Raw genomic sequence first — 27951 nt, forward strand, 5'->3', positions numbered from 1 at the left:
CAGGTGTATAAAATCAAGCACATAGCCATGCAGTCTCCATAGACAAACACTGGCAGTAGGCACTATCATAGGCTACCACCATTGCCACAAGTCAGTCTGTGAAATGTCTGCCCTGCTAGATCTGCCCCAGACAACTGTAAGTGCTATAATTTGAAATGGAAGTGTCTAGGAGCAACAACAGCTCAGCCGCAAAGCAGTAGAACAAACTCACAGAGTGGGGTTACTGAGTGCTGACATGCATAGTGTTTAAAAAATTGCCTGTCCTCTCTTGCATCACTCAATAAAGAGTTCCAGACTGTTTCTTGAAGCAACATCAGCACAAGAACTGCAGCCAGAGCTACACGAAATGGGTTTCCATGGCCGAACAGATGCACACAAGCCTAAGATGACTATGCGCAATGCCAAGCGTCAGATGAAGTGGTGTAAAGCATACTGCCACTGGACTCTGGAGCAGTGGAAACGTGTTCTTTGGAGTGATGAATCACGCTTCACTATCTGGCAGTCTGATGGACGAATCTGGGTTTGGTGGATGTCAGGAGAACACTACCTACCCAAATGCATAGTGCCAACAGTAAAATTTGGTAGAAGAGGGATAATGTGCACAAAGTGAGCTCCAGACATGGTATGACGATTTGGACGTGGAAGACCTACAGGCCTGCACAGAGCCCTGACCTCAACCCACTGAACACCTTTGAGATGAATTGGAATGTGATGAATTGGATGGCCTTCTCATCCACCATCAGTGCCTGACCTCACAAATGCTCTTCTGACTGAATGAGATCATTTCCCACAGACACACTCCAAAATCTCGTGGACAGCTTTTCCCAGAAGAGTGGAGGCTGTTAATGCCACAAAGGAGGGCCGAGTCCATATTAATGCCCATGGCTTTGGAATGGGATGTCCAACAAGCTCATATAGGTGTGATGGCCAGGTGTCTACACAGATTTTGCCCATATATTGTATATAACACTTCCACGTGACATCATTTCATTGTGCAGCAGTGTTAGCTTGCTTGTAGCATGTATGTAGCATCGTTCATTTGTCGACTCCTTTACAGACTCCAGATTCCAAGGATCCAGTGATATTTGGGGGAAAAATGTACACAGGACAAAAATGTATCTGCAGTTTTTCCTTATGGGCATGATGCCTCTTACAAAATGACGACACAACTTCAAAGGGTTAATAATCTGATCATTGAAGGCCCTACATTCTATAGTTTTCTTGTTTTGTTATTTTTTTCCTGAGATCCACTTATGACACTTTTTGGGGTTTATGTACCAAAGTCATTAGGTAAATGCAAATGTAATGTAACCATTTTCCAGCCTCTCTTTATCTTAGAATTAAACAAGCTGTTTTCTTTACCGTGCCAGTAAGAATTAAATATGTAATTGACCTCTGTTCTGATTGGCTGCTCTGTATTGTGCCTAGCTGAAAAACCATAGGCTGAAACTCTCCTTATATATTAATGGGTGGCACTAAAGTGCTGTAGGCTCAGTAGTTGGATATACAAATATCGCAATTAGATATTTTCCCCGCCCTGCGATGGACCGGCGACCTGTCCAGGGTGTATCCTGCCTTCCGCCCAATGACAGCTGGGATAGGCTCCAGCACCCCACCCAGGATGATAAGCGGTTTAGATGATGGATGGATGGATGGATGGATATTTTCCCCAAATTGTTCAGCCGTGCCTTACAGTTGAAATGGTGGAATGGCTGGATTACAATGGCAGACGTCTTGGGCTCGGTCTGGACACATTCCGAGCGGCAGTGATATTGGAGAATGTGGCTATATGCAGCACTCCTTTTATTCCTTTTATGAATGTCCTTAGTCTGTGAATCCTGTCTACTCTCCCTTTTCTGTCTGTTCTTCATTGTGGTTCCTGCTTTCTTTCCCTTGTGACAATGTATAGGCCTGGTTCCACTCCAGAGGACCACTCTTTCCTCAGTGCTATCATCAAATTCCTTAACTAACGTTTTCTTTTTCTGCTATCCTTCTGTCCATTACAGATCAACATGACGTTCTCACTTGCTGCATGTCCAACAGACAGCATGCTTCCCGCTGTTTATGAGGCCTAACCCAGTCCAATCTCTACCACATTGGGCTGTTCTCGTCGCAAACCCCATACATTTCCGCTAGTTTGTGGAATCGCGGCCCCCAGTCGTTCAGGTAATCATATTCGTGGTCGGTTTGTGATGCAGGAGACTGTAAAGAGCTCAGAGATTCCGCTATAGACCCCTCACCTTCGTATGCGTACGTCTGAAGCGAGTCGTACGGTGGGCCACACGGGTCTGAATCGGCTTCGTAAATTTTGGCCAGCACGTAGCCGTGAACGTTAGTGCCGTCTTCTCCTATTCTGCTAACGCAGGGCTGAGGGACGTAGCGCGAAAGGCTCTGGATCTCCGGCAGCATGTCCTGCCGTAGTTTACTGTAGTTCGCCAGTGGTTCCACACGGGGGCTCCAAAGAGCATAAATATCAAACGCTTCAGTGTCCTCTTCCCCTCCGCCCTCATCATCGTAACGCACAATGTTCTCATGCACGTTTTCCTCCTCTTTGGTCAGGTAGGGCTTTTTGCTCTGTCTGCGAAGCGACAGCATCAGGATGATCATCACTGTGGAGAAGAGAGGGAGGGAGAGAGAGAGAGAGAGAGAGGGAGAGAGAGAGCGAGAGAGATAGAGACGTATGAATTTCAGATTGAATTTTAAATGCTTCCTTCACTTTGACTTTTTTGATGTATTTAAATTAATTTGTACATGGCCATTTTCAAACGTTTCTTTATCCCTTACAATTAAACACAATTCTTGATCACATGTATTATATATGTAAATGACTTCTGTTCTGATTGGCTGTCCTGTATTGTGCCTCCTTCAAAAAGCTGTCTGAGCTGAAATATGTAACAAACTGACTTGACAGTCCCTTATAAACTATCATTGCAAGTTATTTTTCAACATGAGAAAAAAAACAGAAACCATGTACGTAACAGAAAATTATAAAACAAAATTATACAATTATACAACTACTAAATGTATATATTTTCAATGTTTATTACAGCATTCCATTCTTTGCAGGGATATTTTTCCACAGCTCCAAAGTTCAGTCTTAAAAGCTGGTTGCAATTTCTGCTTCTCACAAATTCACACAGCTGGTGCAGAAGCATCTCATATTGCAATAATACAGTGTATAAATATGTTATTTTACACCACACTATCACATCATTCTACCATCTTAAAAAAAAAAAAATCTTTATTTTATATTTTTTTTTCTTTCCACTCGTTGTATTGTCATTTTAACACGTTAAAGTTTGGTCAGTGCAGTCCACCTAAGAGCACAGCCTGTGGCTTACTTGCTGCTGAATGGTGCCATTTTACTGATTTCCTACCAAAACATCTGCATGAATGAACCTGTTCAACTCTTTGAGACCACTGGTGGTTCCAAAACGCACTTCATCATATTCTTCATAATTTTCATATTTCATAAGATACATTAAAAAGGAGGGTGTCATATGAGAGCTGTAACTGTCTTCTTTCCAGTCAAATAGATGGCTGATGTAATTCTAAACCCCTATAATAAAAGAAGCTGAACATTTTTTTTGGTCTACTGAAAGTCGACCCATTTTTCCACAAATCTGGGCTACAAACTATAAACAGATGGCGTCTCTTCAGTGATCTGCTCTGTAAAAATTATTTTTATAAAATAATACAAAGAACGTCTAATATTTTTTGGCTTTCAGCAGTAAATTGTAAGCATATAGCAATATGAGTATGATCATAAAACACAGTTTCTGTTAATTTGAGGGGCTTTTACAATAAATAGATAAATAAAATAAACATTTACTGTTATTTCATGCAGTTACTAAATAATTTGGGTCATGTAAATTCAGATGGACAAATCAAAATATACACTGGTCAATGTAAATGATATGTAAATGAGGTGAGGGTTGGCTGGTGCTTGATTTCACGCACTTAGGCTGATTCTTCATTTGTGTTCAAATCTCGTGCTGAGTAGTTTGTACATCATTACAGGCGATACAACCTGCGCTGTTTTTAGTGTTAAATATCTTTGATACTTTACAAAACCACTACTTGCTTCATTACTTTTGTCTGTTAAAGACTTGTGTACAGCAGCTTTGTCTCTTACCGAACAGAATGAAGGCGCAGGCGAGGATGGCTATGAGCGCAGCTCTGCTCAGGCTGGCCGGCAGTGTATAAGCTTCAGCGTCGCAGGATAAAACGTTACCATCCGCATCACAGCTGCACACGCGTATGGTGAGGGTGCTGGTGCTGGACTGAGCCGGCTGATCTCCATCGGACACAAAAATAGGCAAATAATACACACTCTGGGTCCGGGACGACCAGCCACCTCTCCGGGTTAAAATCCACGCTGAGTTATCTGGAGGACAGAGAGGAGATGGTGGAGACAGATAAGTAGAGGAAGGAGAGATAGAGGTGGTATAGTGCCTAATATGTCCGATTAATTAAGTGTAACACTTCTGTAGTGATAATTTCCTTGAAAGCAAGTAAAAATACTCAACAAAGTTATTATTTTAGCTGTCTATGAGCTCAAAGTGTAGACTTTCACCTTTAATTTGAGGGTATTTAGATTGCAAGTACAACCATTTACATACACAGCCCCCCATTTTAGGGGCTTAGAAGTAATCGGACAGTTGGCTGCTCAGCTGTTCCATGGCCAGGTGTGTGTTTTTTTTATTATTTCACTAACAAGTCAGCAAATAAAAGGTCTAGACCTGATTTCAAGTGTGGCATTTGTATTTGGAATCTGTTGCTGTAAGAATATTGCATAATTTCGCAATGAGCTCACAGACAAAACATCTTCAATTATGTCCTGAAAGTCATAAAACAATATCAGAATTCATATACGAAGAAAGTTAGATTGAACAAAGGGGAATTTCAGTTAAGATGTTGACTAAATGAATATCATGTCTGTGAGGTCAGTGTATTTTTAGCATTGCTGCAGTTAGTGGGGTTCTGTTTGTGCTCATTCTCACCTTGATTATCTCTCAGTGTAAAGTTGGGGTTATTAGCTGCTTCAGGAGCTAAACTGTAATAGAAGCGCTGCCCCCCTGTGGGCTCATCTGGATCTACCGCTGTCACTGTCTGGATCAGCTTGAGAAAAACACACAACAACATAAGCCACCCATTCTGTAGTATTAGCACTAATTCAATCACATACCATGCAACTACACTTCCTATGTGAGCATGCATTATCTGACATTTAGACACATGACACTTTTTTAATGAAATCATATTTAATCCTTAAGCAAAATGCATTTTTGTAAGTTAACAGTATATTATTTTGGGACGTACTTTCACTTTTTACAATCATAGTCAATGTGAAATATAATTTACTGTGCAAAAAAAGTAAAAACAAAACTGAACAATGCACAGATAAACCTACGTTGATATTGCTGTCTAACACTCGTCCCACGGGCCCGGCAAAAATGATGCTAAATGTCTACAAAGCTGAAGTTGACTACTTTTTCACCAGGTTTTTGTTAAGATTTTCCATTCCACCTTAAATGGAGCAGCAGTTACACTCTGGCACCTGTACAGGCTCCTGAATGTAATAGATGCACAGTTTAAGGTGGATCAGGAATTTTGAACAACAAGCCAACTTCATTATCTCATAGGTGCATCCCACTCACTCGTGCCTTCGACCATCACACACTACTGCAATATAGAAATTGTTACAGTCATTCACGCCACCAGTACCAGCTGCTCCACGACCTGTTGCAATGAACAAGGCCCAGAGGCTGCGGCCTCATCTAATGTAGCTGAACGGGTCAGGCGGTATGGTTTAGAAGGAAGTGAGGACTCACAAAAAAAGACGGCCAATGTAAATCTCTGGCTGTCCAGATTATTTGCTGACTTGAAGGACAAAGGCCTCAAGAAACCCACTGCACCAAAAAGCCTTTCAGAAAGTGTACACTCACATGGGAAACTGACTGAATTCGCTTTTTCTAATTAGCTTTTGAATCTGCAAACTTATAATCCACTATAAGAATTGTGTGTAGAATTCTAATACTAATTCATTGTTACGCCACTGCTGCTTGCTTACCTGTCCTGCTTTTGCATGTTCACACACAAAGGCGTCATAGTACTGTGTCAGTGATGGTGGGTTATCATTTACGTCTAGAACCTTTATGGCCACGGACACGCTTCCGATCTTTGACGGGTTATCTGCAACAGACGCACATATACACAGCATAAATAACTATTTCACACATTAATTACCATAAAGTAATTAATTACCATAAAGACCATATAAGTCCAAATCACCATGGGTTTTGTGGATGTGTGCCCAGGAGAAGGGGCCGAGCCACTAGGGGGGCTCCAAGAGCAATTATGAGAAAATCTAAGCAGCTGTTTTGATGCTGAACTTTATTAGTAGCACAGCTGGAAAAAATGAACTACTTTCAAACTTGTCTTTGTGTTTTGGCCAATCATAATCCTGATACTCTCCGTGTCTTTCCTAACATCCACATCATTTTCACCTCTAATCACTGCTTAGTAACTGTTACACTGTCCACCACTATTAAGCTTATAGGGTTTAATCAGTTTTGTTTGAATTGCAGATATTCAAAAGATGTGCCGAGGCAAGGTACTTTAAATATATGTCAGCCACCCGAGTCAAAGAAAAATGTTGCATCGTCCTTGTCAGGCAATCTACTTCTACGCATAAAGTCATCAGAGGTAATATATAAATAGAAAAACTGCTGTGGCAGTATGCTTTAGCTTAGGATGTTGTTGCTGTCTTCTATTACAGCTGTTTGATTATAATTTATGTCATCTGTATCAGGGTAAATGTTGTGCTTGTCAGGAGCACATGTGAAGTGCTATTGGGTTTATGTTAGCTTGTATTCTCTCTAATGTGTGCATAATGTTGCTGTTGTTATGTCCCAATTGGGAAAAGAATATGCACTTATAGTGATGACCAACACCACAGTAAGTGTGCTGCTGTCATGATGCTGCATACGCCTCATGTAACCTGCTGTCATATAATAAAAATTTCCTGGCCTAAAATGGTAGCCAGGTAGGTTCCTATCAAACAGGGACTGATAACTTGATCCAGGCCTGGCCTTAAGTATATTATTATCGCATTATATTAATTCAGTTCAAGATTTTTCAAGCTTTTAAACATGGCATCTGAATATAAATACTGCTAAAATAGAATAACAATTGTAAACAGACAGACAGATGTGTGTGTGTGTTTGTTTGTGTGTGTGTGTGTGTACTCACTCATCTCCATGGCCAACACAGTAAGATTGTGCCAGCTGACCTCCTCTCTGTCCAAGGGCAGTAGGGTCATCAGAGAGCCGCTGGTAATGTCCATGTAGAAAAACTTCTCAGGATCACTCATACGCTCTATAGAATACCTGACCAACATACCCAGGAAAGAAGAAATTATTTATCATCTTTCTCTTTATTATACTACATTTAAAGAGCCCATGTTCTACATGAACTACATGTACTTAATTTGTTTCCCCAAAGTCCACCAGGAAATGTTTGAAGTTGGTAAAACTGAAAATTGAAGCTTTGGGGATTATCTTAATATTTATTTAAACAGAAGGTAAAAATAAAATGGATCATTCTACCGAACTGGTTCAAAGTCAGATTAAAAAATTCATTTGGGGCCTTTAAGTGGCTTGAACTAAAATCCTTTCACTCTTATTAAACACTCCATTCTGTCACCACCAAAAAATCATAATACTGCTGAAACTTGACTAAATATTTCAGTAATGAATTGTTATAACAGTAACGATTTTAACAGTTGCACACACATCAAAATATTTTTCATGAAAACAAAAAGTTTGCTTGATTGCAGAAAATTTATTTCGGTAGTGAAAATTCTTAATGTTACACACTGATTTGGGACTTTGGGACACATTTACTTCAAAGCAGTGGGATCTAAGTGTTCACCATGTGGCCATGAGGGACAGGGATACAGTCTCACTCCCTGCCCTAAAATGCAGGGGCGTGGCTGAAAAAGGCTCCGCCTACAGACTAAAACTTTTTGTGTTTCTGTAGTGACGAGAAAATGTGTGATAGCATTTTTTTCAAAGGAAAAGAGGATCTTTAATTTTTTTTTTAAAACATCATCTGTACAAGTGTAAATTTAGGGGTTAGGGTTTTAACTGCCACCTTCCAATACAAAGTACCCTATAAATGATGATTTTGTGTATATTTAGCTTATTAATATCTCTATTAATGCCTTCGGTTTAAATAGATCATAACAATCCTTGTAAATGTCTAAAGTCTTAATACTTTAATATTTGTTATCCGGTGTTATCATCATGCCTGATATTCAGCCAGGTGCTGTATTTTTGTTTTGGTGGTTCACACTTCTCCATTTTTCAAAGGCTGCATTGAGCTGTGATTTCCCCCATTGCTAACAACAGCTAGTGAACTGGCTAGCTAAAATTATGTAGCAACACTAAGCTAAATCAGGTTCAAATCAGGTTCAGTGTGATTTTTCCAGCATTCTGTAAAGCCTGTCCAACCTTGTGTGCATGGATAGATCAGTCGGTATCTCACTTGGCCAATATAAACCTTTTCTGATTCTCATTCTTAACACACCAATGAACTGTGAGAATCAGAATCAGAAGGAGGACTTCTAGCTGATCTGGGACTCACCTTATAGAGTTGTTTGCAGCGTCAGGATCCCTGGCAGAAATCATTTTAAACACTGTTCCGATTTCAGCATCTTCAGGAACTTCTACGTAGTAGAACGGAGAGTCAAACTCTGGAGCTTCATCCACATCTTCTACGCTCACATGAACGATCGTCACGTCACTGAACGGACCTTTATTCGCGAAGCGAGGGTCAACGTGAGCATTAGAGCCCTCCACCTTTAGAGTGTAGCTGCGCTTCCTTTCAAAGTCCAGAGGCTGAAACACATATAAACTCAGAAATGAGCACGCTCTGTGCAGAGTAGCATTTCAGTCATTTCTTAGCTGGTCTATGTTTTAGCAAGAGGCTAACATTTAAAGCAGTAGTTCAGAGAAAAATCTAATTTTCCACTTAGCCCAAATGGTTCTCCACCTAGCCCAAATGGTTCTCCACCTAGCCCAAATGGTTCTCTACTTAGCCCAAATGGTTCTCCACTTGCCCAAATGGTTCTCCACTTAGCCCAAATGGTTCTCCACCTAGCCCAAATGGTTCTCCACTTAGCCCAAATGGTTCTCCACTTAGCCCAAATGGTTCTCCACCTAGCCCAAATGGTTCTCTACTTAGCCCAAATGGTTCTCCACTTAGCCCAAATGGTTCTCCACTTAGCCCAAATGGTTCTCCACCTAGCCCAAATGGTTCTCCACTTAGCCCACATGGTTCTCCACTTAGCCCAAATGGTTCTCTACTTAGCCCAACTGGTTCTCCACTTAGCCCAAATGGTTCTCCACCTAGCCCAAATGGTTCTCTACTTAGCCCAAATGGTTCTCCACTTAGCCCAAATGGTTCTCCACCTACCCCCAAATGGTTCTCCACTTAGCCCACATGGTTCTCCACTTAGCCCAAATGGTTCTCCACCTAGCCCAAATGGTTTTCCACTTAGCCCAAATGCAGCTGATCTGCTAAAGTGTCCAACTTTTGCTTCTTTAGTTAAGAAATGAAGCTGCTATGCTAAAGGTGCTAACACTGGAAGTAAACAGTCACCAAAATTGTTTCCACAAATACATTCCAAGGCCTTATACATTTGCTTCAGATCACACAGATAAGCTATGTAAAATAGCAGAATGGCAGTGATGGACCTTATTTACACATTTAAACTAAAACTGGAACTAAACGATTCACATAATGTCCTGCTCTCCTGGGCTATTTTGCCTAAAAACGTCCCATTAGCACAGTAACACCTAAGGCTTTCTTACTGCGAGAGAGTGAGAAGTTTTCATATCGAGTAACAATAAACCTTCAAAAACGATTGTGCTAAATCTGTAGCCACTGATTCTTACTAATGCAGACACATGCAAACTGTGGCTTTTAGCAGTGAATCACAAACCAGCAACAGAGGCATTCAGTAAAGTTACGCTGCTAAATCTCTGTGCATGTGGTGATCATTTTCACCTGACAATATCAAAGAAGATTTCTACTGAGATATTCTGAAATCCACAGCTGCGTCATGTAGGTTTATATGGATGACACCTCAAAGAGGTGAATCCGAGGTCAGCGCTGTTTACTTTTTCTCCATCTTTATTATGCTTACTAAGAAGTAGCTAAGAAGTGGTCTGGGGAGTCACTGGTGGGTCCTGCATCCAACTGACGCATTTCTTCACATGTATATTCAGGTTCAAACATAACAGTTGAGGCTTATTTGTGCACAAAGACGTGGTTCTTGAATTCATAATTGGAAGCTGTTTTGCTTTTCTGCAAACGCTCACTTAGCTCCTCTACCTGCATCTGTGTCATGAATTGCCTTCTTTGGTCATCCTGCGTGGAACAATACCAAGTAGTGCCCAGGAAAGAAGTTATTCATTGATTGCGTAACCTGAAACCTGGATGCGGTTTGAGCAAGTTTTGGGGTTGTATTTATGGAAATGTTTAGGGTGACTATTGACTTCCAGTGTTTATTAGCAAAGGTAGCTCCTGTTCTAAACTAAGAAAGGAAAATTTGGAAACCAAACACATCTTAGTTGATGGACTGCATTTGAGGTAAATAGAATATCATGTAAACCTGATTTGTATAGAGATATTATATAGATATTTATGTTAAAAAACTGACCAGTGAGCATTATGAGCCATACACTGACCCAATATACCACATTTCTGTCCCTTAAAGCAATAGAAAACAGTAAAGAAGCTCCAGTGTAGCTCCAGTGAAAAACTAAAGAAGCAAACATGTTTAGGCTGATCACCTACATTTGGTGTAAATCACATTTTCCATAACATTATCGTTTTAAAGCTGGTTATGGATTGCTGGAGCTAGTAGGCATTTGAGCTGTGCTACCATTTCTCTTGCTCCCTGTTAGCAGTCTCAGGGATATGTTGCACTATTTAATGCCAACATTTACCTTTTTAATAATGATGACACCATACAGGTTGCTGGCATCGACGCTAATGTCGAAGGAGTCCCGTCCATCTCCGTCAATAATGCTGTATTTCATTTCAGCGTTAATGCCTATATCACGGTCTTTAGCCTGGATTCGTCCCACCACTGATCCCACCGGACCTGACTCTAAAACACTCATCTGGTACAGCTCTGTGGGAGAGAAAGATGGAGAAAAAAGATCAAATATCTTATGACATGAGATATTTAGCCGATGTTTTCGATATTAAAGGGGAATATTTTAAATTGTCTGCATGATTTACTTGTTGAGATGATAGGAAGCTCATTTAGAGTGATTGGATGTGAAATTCTCAGTTCTAGAAACCACCATTTTATCATGATTACCATTACATTTAAAAAAAAATTAAGACACATGTAGGTTCACTGGTGGGTTTGGACAATAAATAAAGTGGCTAAATTTGTGATGCAGACATCATGACCCCTGGTTCCTATCACCACCACTGTAAAGAGAATCAGTAAGAAAGACTGCAGGCTTTTTTCTAAAATGAAACATTTCACATCAAACCACTCCAAGCAAGTGTGTCTCTCTCACTGTAATTTAATTAGAAGTGCTCAAATAACAGCTGCATATATATATATACACCATCACAAGATGTTTACAGCTGTATGCAAATCATTGAAGTGAGAGAGAACACACTTGCTTGGAAAAGTATATAATATTTGTAAAATATAAAACGTGCCATAACCTTTGCTCAGACCCCATTCTGTGTTTTCTTTTGTTACCCCCAAAATATGTTAAATTCAGCATATAAACATTTATTGTGCGTTAAAATGTGCAGACGTGTTCACTTATTCTCACTCACATAGTCAACAAAACCTCATTTGACCAGGGGCGCCCAAACTTTTGCTCATGACTGTATAATCAGTATCCAGTATCCTTTGTTATATCAGGTGTTCATCATGTCAAACCAGTAAAGTATGATTAGGAAAAGAACACCTATGCATCTATGGAGAATGTGTTTACATAGAAACACTCGCTTATCATTGGTTATCAGGAATCAACTCATTAACACTCAAACACTTAACACAAGAACGATCAGCTACACCTGAGTTAGAAACACCTCTGCCTTACAAACAGCCTTTACAGCTGCTACACTCTTCCTCCAAAAGAGGGAGCCAGATCCCTTGAAGTAAACTGGTGACCCAGGGAGTGGGACTTGTTTTCAGACTGGGAATTACATGATGCAGACGTTCCGCCTTAAACTCTAACTGTATTTCTCCTGCTACACACAAACACCCTTTTTCCCTGTTTAAAATGAATTAAATATTCACTCTTTTTGATTCTCAGATGCAAAATGATATGAGAGAAGTAAGATGTTGCTGAGGGGTCCCAGATATTCAGAAAGGGTCCTACCTGAAGAATCAGGCAGTTTAAGTACGAACGAGTAAAGTCACCTATTGTGTTATAGCCAGTAATGGTCTTACTCTGGGTGAATTTGGGTGGGTTGTCGTTGACGTCACTGAGCGTGATGTTGACTGTTGTTGTTCCCGCCAGACCACCCAGCTGACCCTCCATATCTTTAGCCTGAATAACCAGCTGATACTGCTCTCTGACCTCGCGATCCATTTCAGCCAGAGAGACCCGAACATCACCTACAAAGAGGCACACACAGACAGACAGACCAAGAACTTTAGAGGAGGAGGAAAATGTTCTTAAAATCATAATTCAGCCAGAAAATGTATCCATTCTTCCCCTTACCCCAAAATATACAGATAGGCCCATAAATATTTGGATGTAGAGAAAGTTATTGTTATTTTAGCTGTCTACCACAGCATGTTAGAGTTGAAATTATGAGGCCAAAACACAGATTTTCAACTTTATTTTGGAGGTATTGACACCTAAATTGGGTGAACTGTGTAGGAATTACAACCATTTTCATACAAAGCTGCTCCCATTTTTAGGGCCTCAAACTTAAGTGGAGAAACTAAAATCATCATAAATCGAATTATTGTTTTGAACCCTTGGCTACAAATCCTTTGTCTGGACCCCGTAGACATCAACAGACACTGGGTTTCTTCCCTGGTGATGCTCTGATAGGCCTTTACCGCAGCTGTCTCCAGTTCTGGCTTGTTTTTGGGGCGTTTGCCTTCAGTTTGCCTTCAGTAAGTTAAAATGCATGGACTGAGTGGACTGAGGTCAGGTGTTTGCCATGGCCATCGCAGAACATTCTAGTTCTTTGTCTTTAAAAAGTCTTGGGTTGCTTTTGCAGTATGCTTTGGGTCATTGGAATGATTCCAATCAGTTTGGAACGATCTGATCACATCTGATTAGATAATATAACACTATACACTTCAGAATTCATCCTGCTGCTTTGCCAACAGTCATATCATCAATAAATACCAGCATGGAACCAGTTCCACTGGCAGCCATCCATGCCCACACCATAACACTACCTCCACCATGCTTCATAGATGAGGTGGTATGCTTTGGATCATGAGCAGTTTCTTTCTTTGTCCATTCTCTTCTCTTCCCATTATTCCAGTACCAGTTAACAGCTAACAAGTAACTGAAGCTTATCCCACCAATTGGCAGCAATGCTCAGTTGTCTCTAGTAGACTTACTCATGTGGTTTTGGACTCAGTTTGACACACTGTAATCTATAAACATGGACAAAGTTACATCACATTGCTGAACACAGTAGCCGCAGCCATCCGGAAGCCTGCCGCTGAATTTTGTCAATACTTTTGACCATTTTTGTCCAAATATGTCTTGACTAATCAACTGGATTTGGCATTAAGGGGTAAACTGTTAAATACTTGATATTTTGGCTTTCACCTTTTTTAAAAATTTAATTTCTAAAATTAAATTTGTATTCACTCACATTTAGCAGGCTAAAGACTCTCCACAAGGGGGTGCTATTAGCACTCAAGTAGATTTTGACACTGTGTCTCCTTGTCAAATCATTTTTCCTGGTGCATTCACCATAATGTAAAGGGCAAATGCTTTCAAATGGTCATTTTCACCCTGGAAGACTGAACCTTCTCCATTTACCAAGTGTTGGCGTCTAAGAGTGTTTACACATAAAGTTCTTTCTGTGGCTCTGTATGTACGGTAAGTCTTGAGGTTCTTTTACCATAAAACAAAATGCAAAGCAAAATAGGGCTGTTTTTGTTTTACAGTGTATGAATCAGATGAAACACAATGTAATCGTACTGAGTTTGGTTTGTTTGTGGGTCCATTTAGGAGGATCTGAGTTTGTTTGACATCTTCACATATGCAAAAGAAACCGCAGTCAGAGACCACTTGAACTGTTGACTGTCTATGAGAAGTAGTAGTATGTTAGTAACATAGTTAGTATGTTGTAAGAACTGGTTTACATACATGAGCAATCTGTGTCTGTATGATTTGATGTACCTGTTTTTGGATCCACAGAGAAGTATGGCTGTCCCTCTAGAATGCTATAGACCACCCGAGCACTGTTACCGTACGACGGGTCATCGGCATCTACCGCTGTCACCCGGATCACGTAAGTGCCTATGGAGAGACAGTGAGAAAGAGGAGAGAGAACATATAAATAATACATTGTAAAATTAATAATCCATTTTATTTATTAGTGTTATTATGTTATGATTAATATTATTTTGTCATACGTCAATAATCTGCCCAAACATGTAAAATGCATGGATACAGTACCAACAGGAGACATCTCTGGAATGGTTGCCCTGTATGGTCCATCCAGGAATTTTGGCTCATTATCATTGATGTCCTGAATCTTCACGATGAACTCTGACTCGGGCTCTAGGGGGCGCCCTGTCTCCCGGTGTCTGGCCTGGGCTCGGAGCATGTACTGGGCCTTCACCTCGCGGTCTAGCCGCTGGATGGCATGGATATCACCTGTGCTGTCATCCAGAGTGAACGTAGTACCAGCACCTTCACCCGACAATATATACTTGATGGAGCCATCACCTTTATCCATGTCTGAGTGAAGCTGAAACAGAGGTTGAAAAAGGTAAGAAAAGAAAGAGGCTTCGGTCTCGATGACTGCACAACCCTGCACGGCACATTTTAGTGCTTGCCCTGTGTGTTAACTTCAGTGAGTGGACATCTACCAACACTGTGTGTTTACCATCTTTATGTTTTATTATTATCTGTCATGCATTCATGCACTGGAAATGCAGTCTTCATGTAAATGCAGTAAAAGCTGAATATTATACATTGCAAGTAACTCTCACACCACTAATTTTAAAACCAACCAAATATAAGCTTCACTCATTCACTCTGCAGGTGTGATTCTCTCTGTGTAGTTCATTTAACTCTGGCTGTTTTTTCTCTACTTCATGGAGAATTCATAACTCAGGATAACACGCTTTTGTTTGTAAGATCTATATTGTTCTGTGGATATCATCAACAGCCAAATTACATATGATCTAAACTTATGTTTAACTTATATCCAGATTAATATCTTCTGATGCCCCTGGTTCATTAAAACTGTGGTGCCCCCTAGGAACTCTTTTCTCATCACACACACTGCATTTTCATTGATCTAATTACTGAATAGGTATGAGGCCAAAATGCAAAAGAATTACACCACTTAAAATTCACACCTTGGTGATTTCTTTTCTAGCATCTATATAACTCATAGTTATTCCCCTTACCCACGGTAAAATGACTGTAATGCATGGCCTCAAGTGGCTTATTGCTTATATGAAACGAACAACATAAAATATGACATAATACACAATTTTCCAATAAATAATCTAAGCTATTATTGATAATTATCTACATAAACTGTTATTCTGCCAAGAAATGTAGTTCCTTTAGAGCAAGCCATCATGGACTGCTGAATTAGCACAAGAACGTTCAGTCACCCATCATTATATATTGCAGTCATTTCATGAATTTTTTAACTTTTTGTCATATAATTATGAACGTGCAAGTAGTTAGATTCTTAAGGGGGTAAATTCTTGAAACATCCATTGGAAAATTGGTCAGTCAGGAGTCATTTTTCTCTGTGGTATCTAGGTAGATTCAGTTAGATGAACTCTCCTATTGCTTAGGACTTGAGGAGCTGAAAAGAAGGCCTAACCCTCAGCATAATTATGACATGACAGAGAAATCAAACAATCATGTTTCCAATTGGTGGGACCAATTTTGTACATAAAAAAAAAACTCTAGGCCTTCCGGAGGTCCTAGGTACATCACTGAGCCAATACGAGCAGCAGCCTAATCAATGGGTTGTTAGAAATGGAAAACACTGGCGGTTGCTTTATATTAGACTCTCTAATGAAGAAGTCACTGTGAAACTGGTTAACTATATGCTAATATGTCTGCCACAAGCTTTAAGTAAAACATGGAATGACAAGCTTCAAATATTTGTTTTTAACCTAGAATGGCCAAAAAATGTTCATGCAATCGCCATTAGCTTAGCACTATAAACTACGAGAATCCTATAGGGATGTTAGCGGAATGTAGATGTAGTATGTATGTAGTATGTATGTAGAATGTAGAATGTAGTAATGTAGAGGCGTTCCTTTTTTAAGTGTGGCAAAGTTTTGACATTTATGGCTCAAATTGAAGGCCTAGTTCTACTAGTTCCAGTTCACCACTGCATTTTTAGATGGCATCAGCTAACTATTTCTTCATACACTCACTGTTTTTGAGGTATGAGGTGCAGTAAGTTATGATGTGACTATGCTAGTAATTGTTAGCTGAGGTAACAGGCGATTCGTTTGCTTGATCTTAAAGACTTTTTACTGGATACTTTTCTCTTTGTAAATTTCAAGCCACCTACTATGGATCTGGGTTTGGGATTAATATTGTAGAGTAATAGAGAGATTCTGAGACGTGTTTTACATTCTGATTCTGAGTCGTGTCTACATGCTGTATTTTGTCCGCCATATGTGCCGGTATGCAGTAGCTTGTAGCCTTAAGAGTCTTATACTATGGCTCTTCCTTACCTTTCCTATGTAAAGAGGTTTCTGTTCTGTGTACTCCTCAAGAACGAAGAACTGGTTCCAAACCCATCCTCTCTTCACTCTGCTCAGAGATTTCACTCTCAGACCCTTCTCCACTTTATCTCCCAGCAGGTCCTCAATCAGGGTTAATAACATCAACAGCATGATGATCGTGGTAAAGTTCCTTCTGCTCAGAAACACGTCCGCCATGGCAGTGAAGAAATCTCTCAGTGAAGCTGGTCAGTTTGGATGCAAAGTCCAAAGAAATCCTTAATTGCAACTGTCCCTGATTTCAGGGGTCTCCCTGTAAAAGCACACAAACATTATACTGTCATATATTGCTCTCTATTTCTATAATGAAACTCAGTAGAGGATGCTACACACCACAAACATGTTCAACCATCTTTATGAAGAAACAGAAATGGAAATTCTTGAATGTCTTTTTCCTAAATTCACTGTTTCCACACAAAGTCAGAAATTCACAACAAAAAAATTTGCTGATCAGTCAAAAACATGTTTGATGCTAGAAATGTGCTTTAGTTTTGTTCCTGAGCTACAAGGCTAAAAAGTAACTGTCATACAGTGTCAGAAACCACATAACCCAGATTCCAGACAGTTCTGGGCCGATTCTGGCTTGCCTACTCAACTACCGGGCAGATGTTAGGCATGCAGGCCAGAATGGGGTCAGAACCTAGACTACTTCATACAGTTTTGCCTCGTGTCTATATTTGTGGACCAATTCTGGCATGAATGTTGCAGACCAAAAATGTAGTTGGGCCAGATTTGGGCCACATCCATTAGTTCTACTTACTTTACAGTGTGTGGGCCAGATCTGGGTGAGGACCCAGCCGTATTCTGGGACAGAACAAACACAAGGATGTTGCCCAAAAGTGGGCCAGACATATTTTTCTAATGTGAAGCAAGTCCATTTTAGATTACTTAACTCGATTAATGAATAGATATGGACACAGACTACTGGCCTGCATTTAAATATATATTCCATAAAAATATAGAAACTGTGGTGGCAGTATTACTGGTTCATTTTCAGCAAGGTCAACAATTTTTGTGATGATTTTTTAATGTAAAATTATGTTAAAAAATGAGTATATAGAGGACTTTCTCATTTCATATATTGCTGTTGTCGGAAGAAAACCTCGTATCTCCAAAATGGTAACTTTACAGGAGAAGGAAAAAACCTACTTTACTTTTAATGTAAGTCAATAGAACCAGACATTTTTCCAAGTAATTTTGGGTCATTTCTTTTGGTCCATTTATCATGAAATTTACACACAATGTAAAGGACAACAGGTATTTTCAAATTATGTCAAAAACTGAAAAAACGACAAAAATGGAGATACAAGGTTTCCTTCCGACAGCAGCGATATGGAAAATTCTATACATTTACAGTATCTATTAACATCTTATGCATTTCTCCACTGGAAATGTTCACTACCCAATTCGTTTGTCAAGCCTAAGAGGTTTTAGTTGTAGTCTAGTTTAGTTTAGTCTCATTGTTAACTGCAGGCATTGAATTGTACAAAGTAAATTACAACTATCAACCTATCAGGTTCAACAGAGTTTTAAATAATGAGTCTTTTATTATAAAGAAACCTTCAGTCTGAAGGACAGAACTGAAGCGCTAAATGCAGTATATGCAGTGTCTGAATGCTAGTGTGCTAGCTAGCTAGCGCAATAACTAATTCAGGTGCAGTTTTAGCTTTGAAGCTTTGAAGGAATGTGATTTGTAACTTGCTAAATCTTCAGCTCTGGTAAGTTCAGCTAGACTAGCTATTGTGCTAGCTAACATAGGCCTTACTTGCTATCTAAACTACATGCTTGCCAACCATTTCAAGTTGTTTTGCTTTATCACTAGAAGGTTTTTTTTCGATAACGGCAGGTTCATTTTCTTAAGCCGAATCAAACCTGAAGCTGTGGTGAGCAGCTGGAGAGCAGCATTGCCAATATAATGACCATAGAAATACAGCCGTGCACAGTATCACACGTAAAGATCTGCAGCCCACTAACGTAAAGCTAGAAACAAAAGATTTTTTCAGTTATTAGATTAAGATTGATGGTCCTAATCTAATCAGTTTTGCCAGTCATGCTGAAATGAGTCGCAGATCTCGAGTCCAAATTGAGCTGCGAGTCAGTCAGCGAGTCGGAAAAATGTGAGTCAACATGCAACAGTTCCATCGAACATAGTTGGCTTCATCCAAGCATTGTATTTCATTCAACCAGCAAAGACAGACACAGCAGGCCTCATCACTTTTGACCTGTAGTCACTCTCACTCTCTTTTTTCATTCAATCAGACAGATGGCATCTGTCCATTTTGAATTTAATAGACAGACAGAAGTCTTTTTTTGTGGAAAGAATGTTGTGTGTGTGCGGAGGGGGGTGGGGGTGTTGGAGACCACCAATGAGCTGTTGAGGGAGACTGTGTGAAACAGAAACAGCAGAAAAAAAGAGCCTCCTGACTCCATTATTCTGTGTGAGGGGGTGTGTATTGTATAGTCTCGCACTCCATCACACTCTTAACCCTCACTTCATCTTCACTAAAGACACACAGGAGCCGGTCAAGAGCACAGGAGTCGGGGGGGCTTTGGTTCTTTTTTTGTCCAGCTTTAGTGGGCTCCAGATTGGGGCCCTGGGTCTCTTTTTAAGGTCTTAAAGGGGAATTCTACCATTTTTTCAAAAAAATTCTCCATAAAAGATGTAAACAAAGTCATTCCGAGTAGGTTAAATATAAATGCTCTGTCAGAATCGTTCACAGTGGTGATGATAGGAACCAGACGTCTGAAATGTTTAATGCTTCTAAAAGCTCCCTCACAGAAAGTGAATACATGAAGTGTTTACAAATACGCTGCTTCATGTCTGAGACATTGATTTTCTGATAGTTTTGACATAAGATTTTAGCCTAAAATGTATTTTCAGGGTAAAGAGAGGTGGATACAAGGTGTTAAAAAGCAAGAAGAAACCTTATTTTTTCAGATTTTCTACTATTTTTCCAGGATCAATATTACACATAAAAACTCAAAAGACATGTGTAGGTTAATTGGTGGTTTTGGATAGTAAATAAAATGGCTGTGTTGTGTTTGTGTTGTGGATCCCTGGTTACTATCACCACCACAGTACAGAGCTCCCCTTTAAGGACACAGAAACAAGCAGAATGTCTTCAGCTAACTAAAATATATACGTTGCTCTTCAAAAAATAGGCAAACACAGCATCAGGTCAATGGAAAAGGCAACTGTGATTGATCGAACAGAGCATGAATAATAAGTTGCATTTTTGCTGGCTGAAAAATCTTACGACTGTGTGCAAGATGTCATCAATTATACATAGTTCAAGTCCAAATAAATTGCTACTGCTATATAAGGCCTTTACAATTATAGTTTTGGTAGTAAACTTTTCCCCTATTTATCCAAATGTAGTCAATCAGCTAAAACATGTTGCTTCTTTAGTTTTACACTGAAGCTGTGAGGCTAATGCAGCTAACAAGTCATGGAAGCTTATGTACACCAGTTAGCATCCTGCAAGATTAAAGGAACTAAAAATCTGCACTGTATGACACAGTAGTCCATGTTTATAGATAAAAGTATGTCATAAACCATATTAGCAAGACTATTTGAGATCACTAATCAGTGAGTTGATCAGTTAGTGAGTGATGGTTTAGGCATGGTAGCACAACGCTAATTGGTGGGGTATAAACTTCCATTAGCCTTGTAGCTCCAGTGCAAAAACACGAAGCTAACTTTATACATGAAACAAGTTTTGGCTGTTTGAGGAAATGTATAATTTCGCACTGAACTATCGCTTTAAGTTTCCCATGGGCCTCTTTAGAAAACGAGCATGCTCCCTTCCTCCCTGACCTCCTTTCACTCTTTCAGCAAACACGCTGCCATTATGAAGTCAAATGAGCTTCTTCTGACCATGAAGGGTCAAACCTCAACCCACTTGCATTCACCAGCATTTTGTCACAGCTAATAAGCTGACATGCTATATTGTTGTGGTGGCTAAGCATTCCACACGTCTTTCAGAGCCTAATCTTATAGCTTTTTCTTTTCTTTTCTGTCTGTAAGAGCAGCTGGTACTTGTGGATCACCACACAGAGAGGGAGAGAGAGAGAGAGAGAGAGAGAGAGAGAGAGAGAGAGAGAGAGAGAGAGTGAGAGAGTGAGTGAAAGCGGGGGGATGATGGATTGGAAGGACAGAGAGACCACATGAGAGAGATTTACCTCATGGAGGACAAGAGTCCATTCTTATCACAAGGTCAGTGGGAATTAGAAAGGAAATGAGTTGAGAAAAAGTACATTTTTCACAATCGAGACCAAAAGTTTTCCTTTCAGACATGAAGAGTCTTGTTGGCTGCAGAGTGTATTTGAGTACTGCAGTGTGTAGTTGAGTACTGCAGTGTGTAGTTGAGTACTGCAGTGTGTAGTTGAGTACTGCAGTGTGTAGTTGAGTACTGCAGAGGCGGTATGAGTAGTACAGAATGTATTTAAGTGCTACAGCATGGATTTGAATACTACACTGTGTATTGTGTGTTTCAGTATTACATTTAGTGATGATACGTTCTTGAACGATCCGGTTCTTTTCAACTGCTCTTCTGTAAGAACAAGGGAATCCGAGTCGTTCTCTCTATCGTTGTGCCCAAATTTTACAGCCTACCCTAAACCACTCCACCCCCTACTGAACAGTGAGAACCAGCCAGTCACAAGAGAGAGGTGTTGTCACATTAGGGTCCTAATAGGCAGAATGGGTAGGATTCATTGGTCGCTGAACGTGGCATTTAAAGTTGGCCCTTCTGGCTCCTTGTTTTTTTGTTGTGTCAATGAAATATTAGGTGTTGCAAGAATTGCATTCAAGGCAACTTTATATTCATATTATAATTATTCGTATTCATATTATATTATAATTATAACTTTATATTCAGGGCAACTTTAAATTTACTGACAAAGCAGAGGGATATGGAATCAACTTGTGCAATGTTTACAACACACATCATTGACATTAGGTCTGGCAATATGAGGCAATATGAGTCCTATTCCACACATGTAAAAAAATCTGAATCTGATCTAAATCTTACCCTATCCTAGAGATTATTTTGCAGAGAAACCTAACCCCCGCCCATTAAAAAAGATCTAAGCCATAAGAGCCAGCTGCCTTTAAAGAGCTGTTGTTCCCGTCACTAACTACATTGTGTAATTTAGTGCTACATGGTATTTTCAGTACTACACTGTGTACTACATTTGAGTTCTATAGAGAAGATTTGAGCACTACAGTGTGTATTTCTGTACTGCAGTGTGTGTTTGAGTACTACAGAGTGTAGTTAGTTACTAGTTTGTATTTGGGTACCACAGTTTGTATTAGTTGATTACTACAGTATGTGTTTGAATACTACAGTATGTAGTTCCATGCTACAGAGTGCATTTGTGTACTGCAGTGTGTTTTTTGGTGCTGCACTCTCTTGCCTCCCTTACTAAGCAAGGTTTCCTAAAGATGCAGGCTGACTGAGAATGAGATCTGCTAAACAATATGTTCCTTCAAGCTTCTTTCAGCAGCTGCAAGTACTCGTACACACACGCACACACACACACACACACACAGTGCTCTGAAAGACAACACAAATCTTTACCTTCATCGATAATTTCAACATAAGGAGAAGATATATATTATATATTATACTGTAAGATATATGTATGAAACAATATTTATACAAATAAAATCTAATATAATATTTTTTGTCAGTCGTTTTTGTCGATTGTAATTGCAGTGTGCTCTCACAAGTGTCTCACAAGCACACATTTTTCTCACACTCCGAACTGAAAACCTGACTTGTTTTCCTTGCATTGTGGGTGGTGGAAGGGCTAGCCTCTGTGTGTGGTGTTGTATAGCATTATCCCGGGCTGATTTCACACCCAGCATGACCGTATCCTCCGATCTCTGTTGCCTAAATGGAGGTTTATAGAGGTCGGGGGCTGTGGAGAGAGAGGCTCACTCAGACCCACACACATCGCTGTGTGTCATGGCTAATTTGTTAACCTGAATTGATTTTGCATGGTGCCCGGTATCACCACCAGAGAGCCACTTCATATATTTGACCTCTGTAGCGTCCCTCAGCCTTAAAGGAGGTTAGGAGAAAAATCAAATTTACCCAGTTCTGTCCTTCCCACCAATGTAGTTGATCAGCCTAAACATGTTTGGGGTCTGAAGTTTGCTTCTTTAGCACTGGAGCTGCGCCACTAATATAGATTATAATTAACAGAAGTATAGAACCACCAGTTAGCGTCATTCAAACTGCATGTCTGCATCATAACATAGTATTATGTAGGGACAAAATTCAAGCCTGAAGATGTATACTACTACTGTTTTTAATTGTGCAACATACTTGTGTCCATTTTTCCATTTTTATGCAAACCAAATTCCAAAAAAGCTGGGACAGTAGGTAAAATGCAAGTGGTGATTTGTAAATTCACTTTCATCTTTATTTAAATGAAAATAGTATAAAAATAAAATATTTAGTTCTTTTATTTTATTCTAAAGCTGAGGCCTGCAAAACCTTCCAAAATCGGGGGCAATTTAAAACAAGAAATGTAAAATTTTACTAAAAACATCTTATACAAGTGATGCAATTATGATTGGGTATAAAAGGAGCATCCAGGAAAGGCTGAGTCCTGTATGAGTGGGAGTGTGTTGGGACTCACCCTTTTGGCACAAAATGCATCTACGTTTAAAGAATAACTTTCCTCAATTAGCATTTGCAATGATTTTAGGTGGTTTTAGGTTTCGCCCTCTACAGTGCGTAAAATCATCCAAAGTTTCAGAGGATGTGTGCTAAGGGCAAGGCCGAAAACCAGTATTGAATGCCCATGACCGTTGATGCCTCAGCCAGCACTACTCTAAAAACCGCCATGCTTCTGTAATGAATACAACCACATGGGCTTGGGAATACTTTAGAAAATGCTTGCCAATAAATACAGTTGATTAAGAATCTACTTAAGCTATCTGCAAACATCCAGAAATGCTGCCAACTTCTCAGGGCCAAAGATCATCTGAGATGGACTGACACAGTGTGCTGTGGTCTAATGAGTCCACCTTCCAAACTGTTTTTGGTGTAACTGAATATCAAAAACTAGTATGTCTACATATGTCAAAAAAATGCTATGGAGTTTACATGACTGTATGTCATGACAACTAACGTTGATGGTAGCATAACACTATTACTGAACAAAATTCCAGTCCTGCCCTTCAACCTATTCCTTTAATGCTTCATTCTTTCAAGGAAGAGTTGAAAATTCTATTCTATGACCTCCTTTTGACCTGTGTTTGTTAATAGTTAGCTAAAGGCCACACTGGCAACGGCTTTGCCTTTATGTTGTTAAAGACTGGTATATAAGTTACCAGACAAATTTCACACTTCAGAAACCCTGAACCTTCCCATCAGCACCCACATCCTTCACTTCCTCTTCATTCTTCACTTCACTTCCACTTCTAGCTTTCATGAGTAGAGCGTGAAGGCAGATGTGTAAACATCGACCTGCATACACAAGGATGATGTGTCTCATGTTACCCAAAGCGCTCAACCAAGACATGTTTGGAAAGGTTTGCTGTTTCAGTTTTACACTGAAACCCATACCCCAACATGTAACACCATCAAGACTACATGCCTAAATCATTGCACTTTTACACCGCAAACTGTCAAGTTATTAAATAACCTCAAATAGATTATATGGTTTCTGACACTGTATGACATACTGTTACCCATGAAAGTATGTGGCATAGCTAAAAACACAATGCTAATTGTGTGGTATAAGCTTTCATTACTTGTTAGCTACTCATAGCTCCAGTGCACAACTGAAGAAAACATGTCTTAGCTCATCGACTACATTTGGGGTGAGAGGGAAATTGTGGCAAAGTGATTTTTCCACCAAACTATCACTTAAAACTTTTTTCCAGAGGCAAATTCGTCCACTCTGAACACATTTTCGAGTGGCCACGGTTCACTAAGCAGCTAAAATGCTAACTCTCCCCTCCTTTTCTCAGCTCGTTCCTTCAGGACTCTCTCATTACTCTGTAACTTAGCGTAAAATGGTGGTTTTGTCATTTATGGGGACCTTTACTCAGCCATTCACGCTGTGCGCTGGTGCATGGCTATGATGTCACCATGCATGAGTGTCATCCACAAAAGTCTATCATTATCAGCACCGCAACACTATTTAATCTCTGTCTTTCTGTCTGTGGCCTCTGGCTAATGCTAATAATTGCTAAGAGTCTGTTCTACAGCATATATTTACATGCTTGCTAATCTTCACTGCATACTTATGCTGTGTTGTGCTATTATATGCCATTATTGGCAAGCATGTTGAGACTAAAGCTGTGTTTACATTATGATAGTAGATGACGGCAAAATAGAGGCTACATGCTTTTAATACACATCGCAGCAGTCAGCTGAATGTTCCATATAGAGTTTATAGAGGTGTTAAATTTAATGGAAACATAGATGCTGAAAGGTCGCAGCTGAAGTTCAGGTGTACCTGCTCAAAAGAGTTGCCACTTCAGCAATGCAAAGTTCCTGGACACTTAATCAGTGACTTGATTTCTTACTACATTTTAAGGTAGACAGAAGCCACAGAACCTAATCTTCTCAGTTATTGTGTTGCAATGCGTCCTAATGCCAGGAGTGCAACTTCCCCACACAGTTGCCCCTACATCAAAGGAAGTCTGAACCAATCAAACCAGAGAATTTGTGGTCAGGAGAATTGCCACTCAATGATGTTTGAATGAATGGGCTCCAGTGGAGCTTTTGTGCAAAATCAAAATTGGTAAATAATTTTTATGTCTAAAAATAGACAGATTTTCAGAACACAGAACAGCATAAAATATTTCAACCCTGCTATTATATTGTTGAGCACTTTTGAACTATAATTATATACAATTATACTTCATAATAGCGACTTGTGTGTTCATGACGTTAGTGCAAACTGCTCCACTCAGCCAAAGAGCTGATCAGCTCATCAAGCAGTCAGCACTTAGTAGCTGTAATGCCAACCGATCAGGACTGAGTAGCAGTAATGCTCACTAATCAGCACTCAGTAGCAGTGATGCCAACCAATCAGCACTCAGTAGCAGTAATGCCAACCAATCAGCACTCAGTAGCAGTAATGCCAACCAATCAGCACTGAGTAGCAGTAATGCCAACCGGTCAGCACTGAGTAGCAGTAATACTCATTAATCAGCACTCAGTAACAGTAATGCCAACCAATCAGCACTCAATAACAGGAATGCCAACCAATCAGCATTCAGTAACAGTAATGCCAACCAATCAGCTCTCAGTAGCAGTAATGCTAGCATCTGATGGCCCAAAACATATTTGCTGTAGAAAAACAGAAAGATGCAATAAAAGTTTTCTTTGATATTTTAATAAAAACATCCTTCTACTTTCTACATAAGTTTAATGTTACATTTTTCATTTTTAGCCGTTTAGCTTCATTCACTCTCATTAACTGAGGACTTGCTTGCAGGTGTCTTTGGGCATTTTGCAATCATGTTTTTGATATAACGGGAAAACAAGAAGTGGCCAGACTTCCCTTAAACCAGCTGTGATCAAACTAATTATTTGAAGTGGTTTGATTGGACGAAAAGAAGCAGTTAATAAGATAATAAGAAACGCTAATATATGAAAACACTTGGATTATTATGTCCAGACGTTCATTTTTCCCGGACAGACGGCCAAAATACAGGACGATCGAGAAAAATATTTGACTGGTGACCACTGTACCACTCACATACAACAAAACAAAACTTCAACAAAAGCACACCATAAAAACATTAGTGTTTAAAGGGGAACTCCACCGGTTTTCCAAAAATTCTGCATAACTTAATGGTTATGATGTAAACAAAGTCATTCAGGGTGGTTTGCTGTGAACTGCTCCGTGGCAGAATTGTTCACAGTGGTGGTGATAGGAACCAGACATCCACCTCTAAAAGCTCCCTCACAGATAACATTGTAAGATAACATCATAGCCCCCCACACAGGCAGACCCACCACATTAGACCAGCAACACTGTCACCATGGCAACATTTACGTGATGTTTACAACTACGAATAACTGCTGTGAAAGAGGGAGAAAAAGAAACCTTTTACGCCATCTGTCATGACTAGCATGATTTAAAAGTCTACAAACCCAGAAAAACATTCCGGTCACAAGACGACACAAACTGTATAAGGACACTGTTACCTATTAAAGCGATAGTTTAGACAATACGACCCGATTTAATCCAAATCCCGTTAGTCAACCAAAACGTTTGGTCTGAAGTTTGCTTCTTCAGTTTTGCACTGCAGCTATGAGGCTAATATAGCTAACAAGTCATGGAAGCTTATAGTCCACCAATTAGCATCATGCAAACTGCATGCAGGGTCATAATTTCTGTTATGAGTTAAAGTAAAAATGTAAACTTACAGAATATTCCACGTATGAGACGTTAGTTGTGCTTTGCACAGGCCTAATAAGCGTTAATTAGCATACATTATCATAATTTTCCACTAAATAAGCAAAGAAATTTACAAAAATGTTGACCTTTCTGAACATGAACCAGATTTGTAATATATATATATTTACAATGTCTATTTCGGTTCATTCATTGGGTTGTTTGGTCATCTGAAAAAGAGCTGATTATGTGGTTTATGACACAAGCAAGTGTACTTTTTGTATATAAAATGTCTAAATTGGCTTTTTCACCAAACTGTTCCTCTAATCCATTTAGTCAATAGACTGCAGACTGGATTCACCTGTTAAAACTGTGCAGTAAATCTGAATGTGTGTGTGAAATGAGGTGTATTTACTTACCTTCTCCTTCTTTTCCTTCTGTTCTTCCTTTCTGTCTGTGCTACAGGTCTCGCCTCTTACACCTCTCTGTTTCCCTCAGCAGAGTGTCAGACTTCCTGTTTTACTGCATCACTTCATTCTGAGCCACTCTCAGTTCAA

General features: G+C 39.7%; 1 protein-coding gene across 1 annotated transcript; it reads right to left on the bottom strand.

The window, feature by feature from the left end:
• Window positions 1-1631: 1631 nt before the first annotated feature.
• LOC118809125 (cadherin-20-like) lies at window positions 1632-27930 on the bottom strand. Its single transcript, XM_036572113.1, has 12 exons — window positions 27814-27930; window positions 16973-17273; window positions 14709-15003; window positions 14430-14549; window positions 12500-12667; window positions 11019-11206; window positions 8650-8903; window positions 7255-7391; window positions 6074-6195; window positions 5004-5121; window positions 4136-4387; window positions 1632-2609 (listed from the first exon to the last, which is right to left on the bottom strand). The coding sequence occupies exons 2-12, from the start codon at window positions 17177-17179 to the stop codon at window positions 2089-2091; spliced, it is 2382 nt and encodes a 793-aa protein (XP_036428006.1). The 5' UTR covers window positions 17180-17273; window positions 27814-27930; the 3' UTR covers window positions 1632-2088.
• Window positions 27931-27951: the final 21 nt, after the last annotated feature.

The sequence above is a fragment of the Colossoma macropomum genome, unplaced genomic scaffold (genome assembly GCF_904425465.1).
Source record: "Colossoma macropomum unplaced genomic scaffold, Colossoma_macropomum, whole genome shotgun sequence".
NCBI classification, from domain to species: domain Eukaryota; kingdom Metazoa; phylum Chordata; class Actinopteri; order Characiformes; family Serrasalmidae; genus Colossoma; species Colossoma macropomum.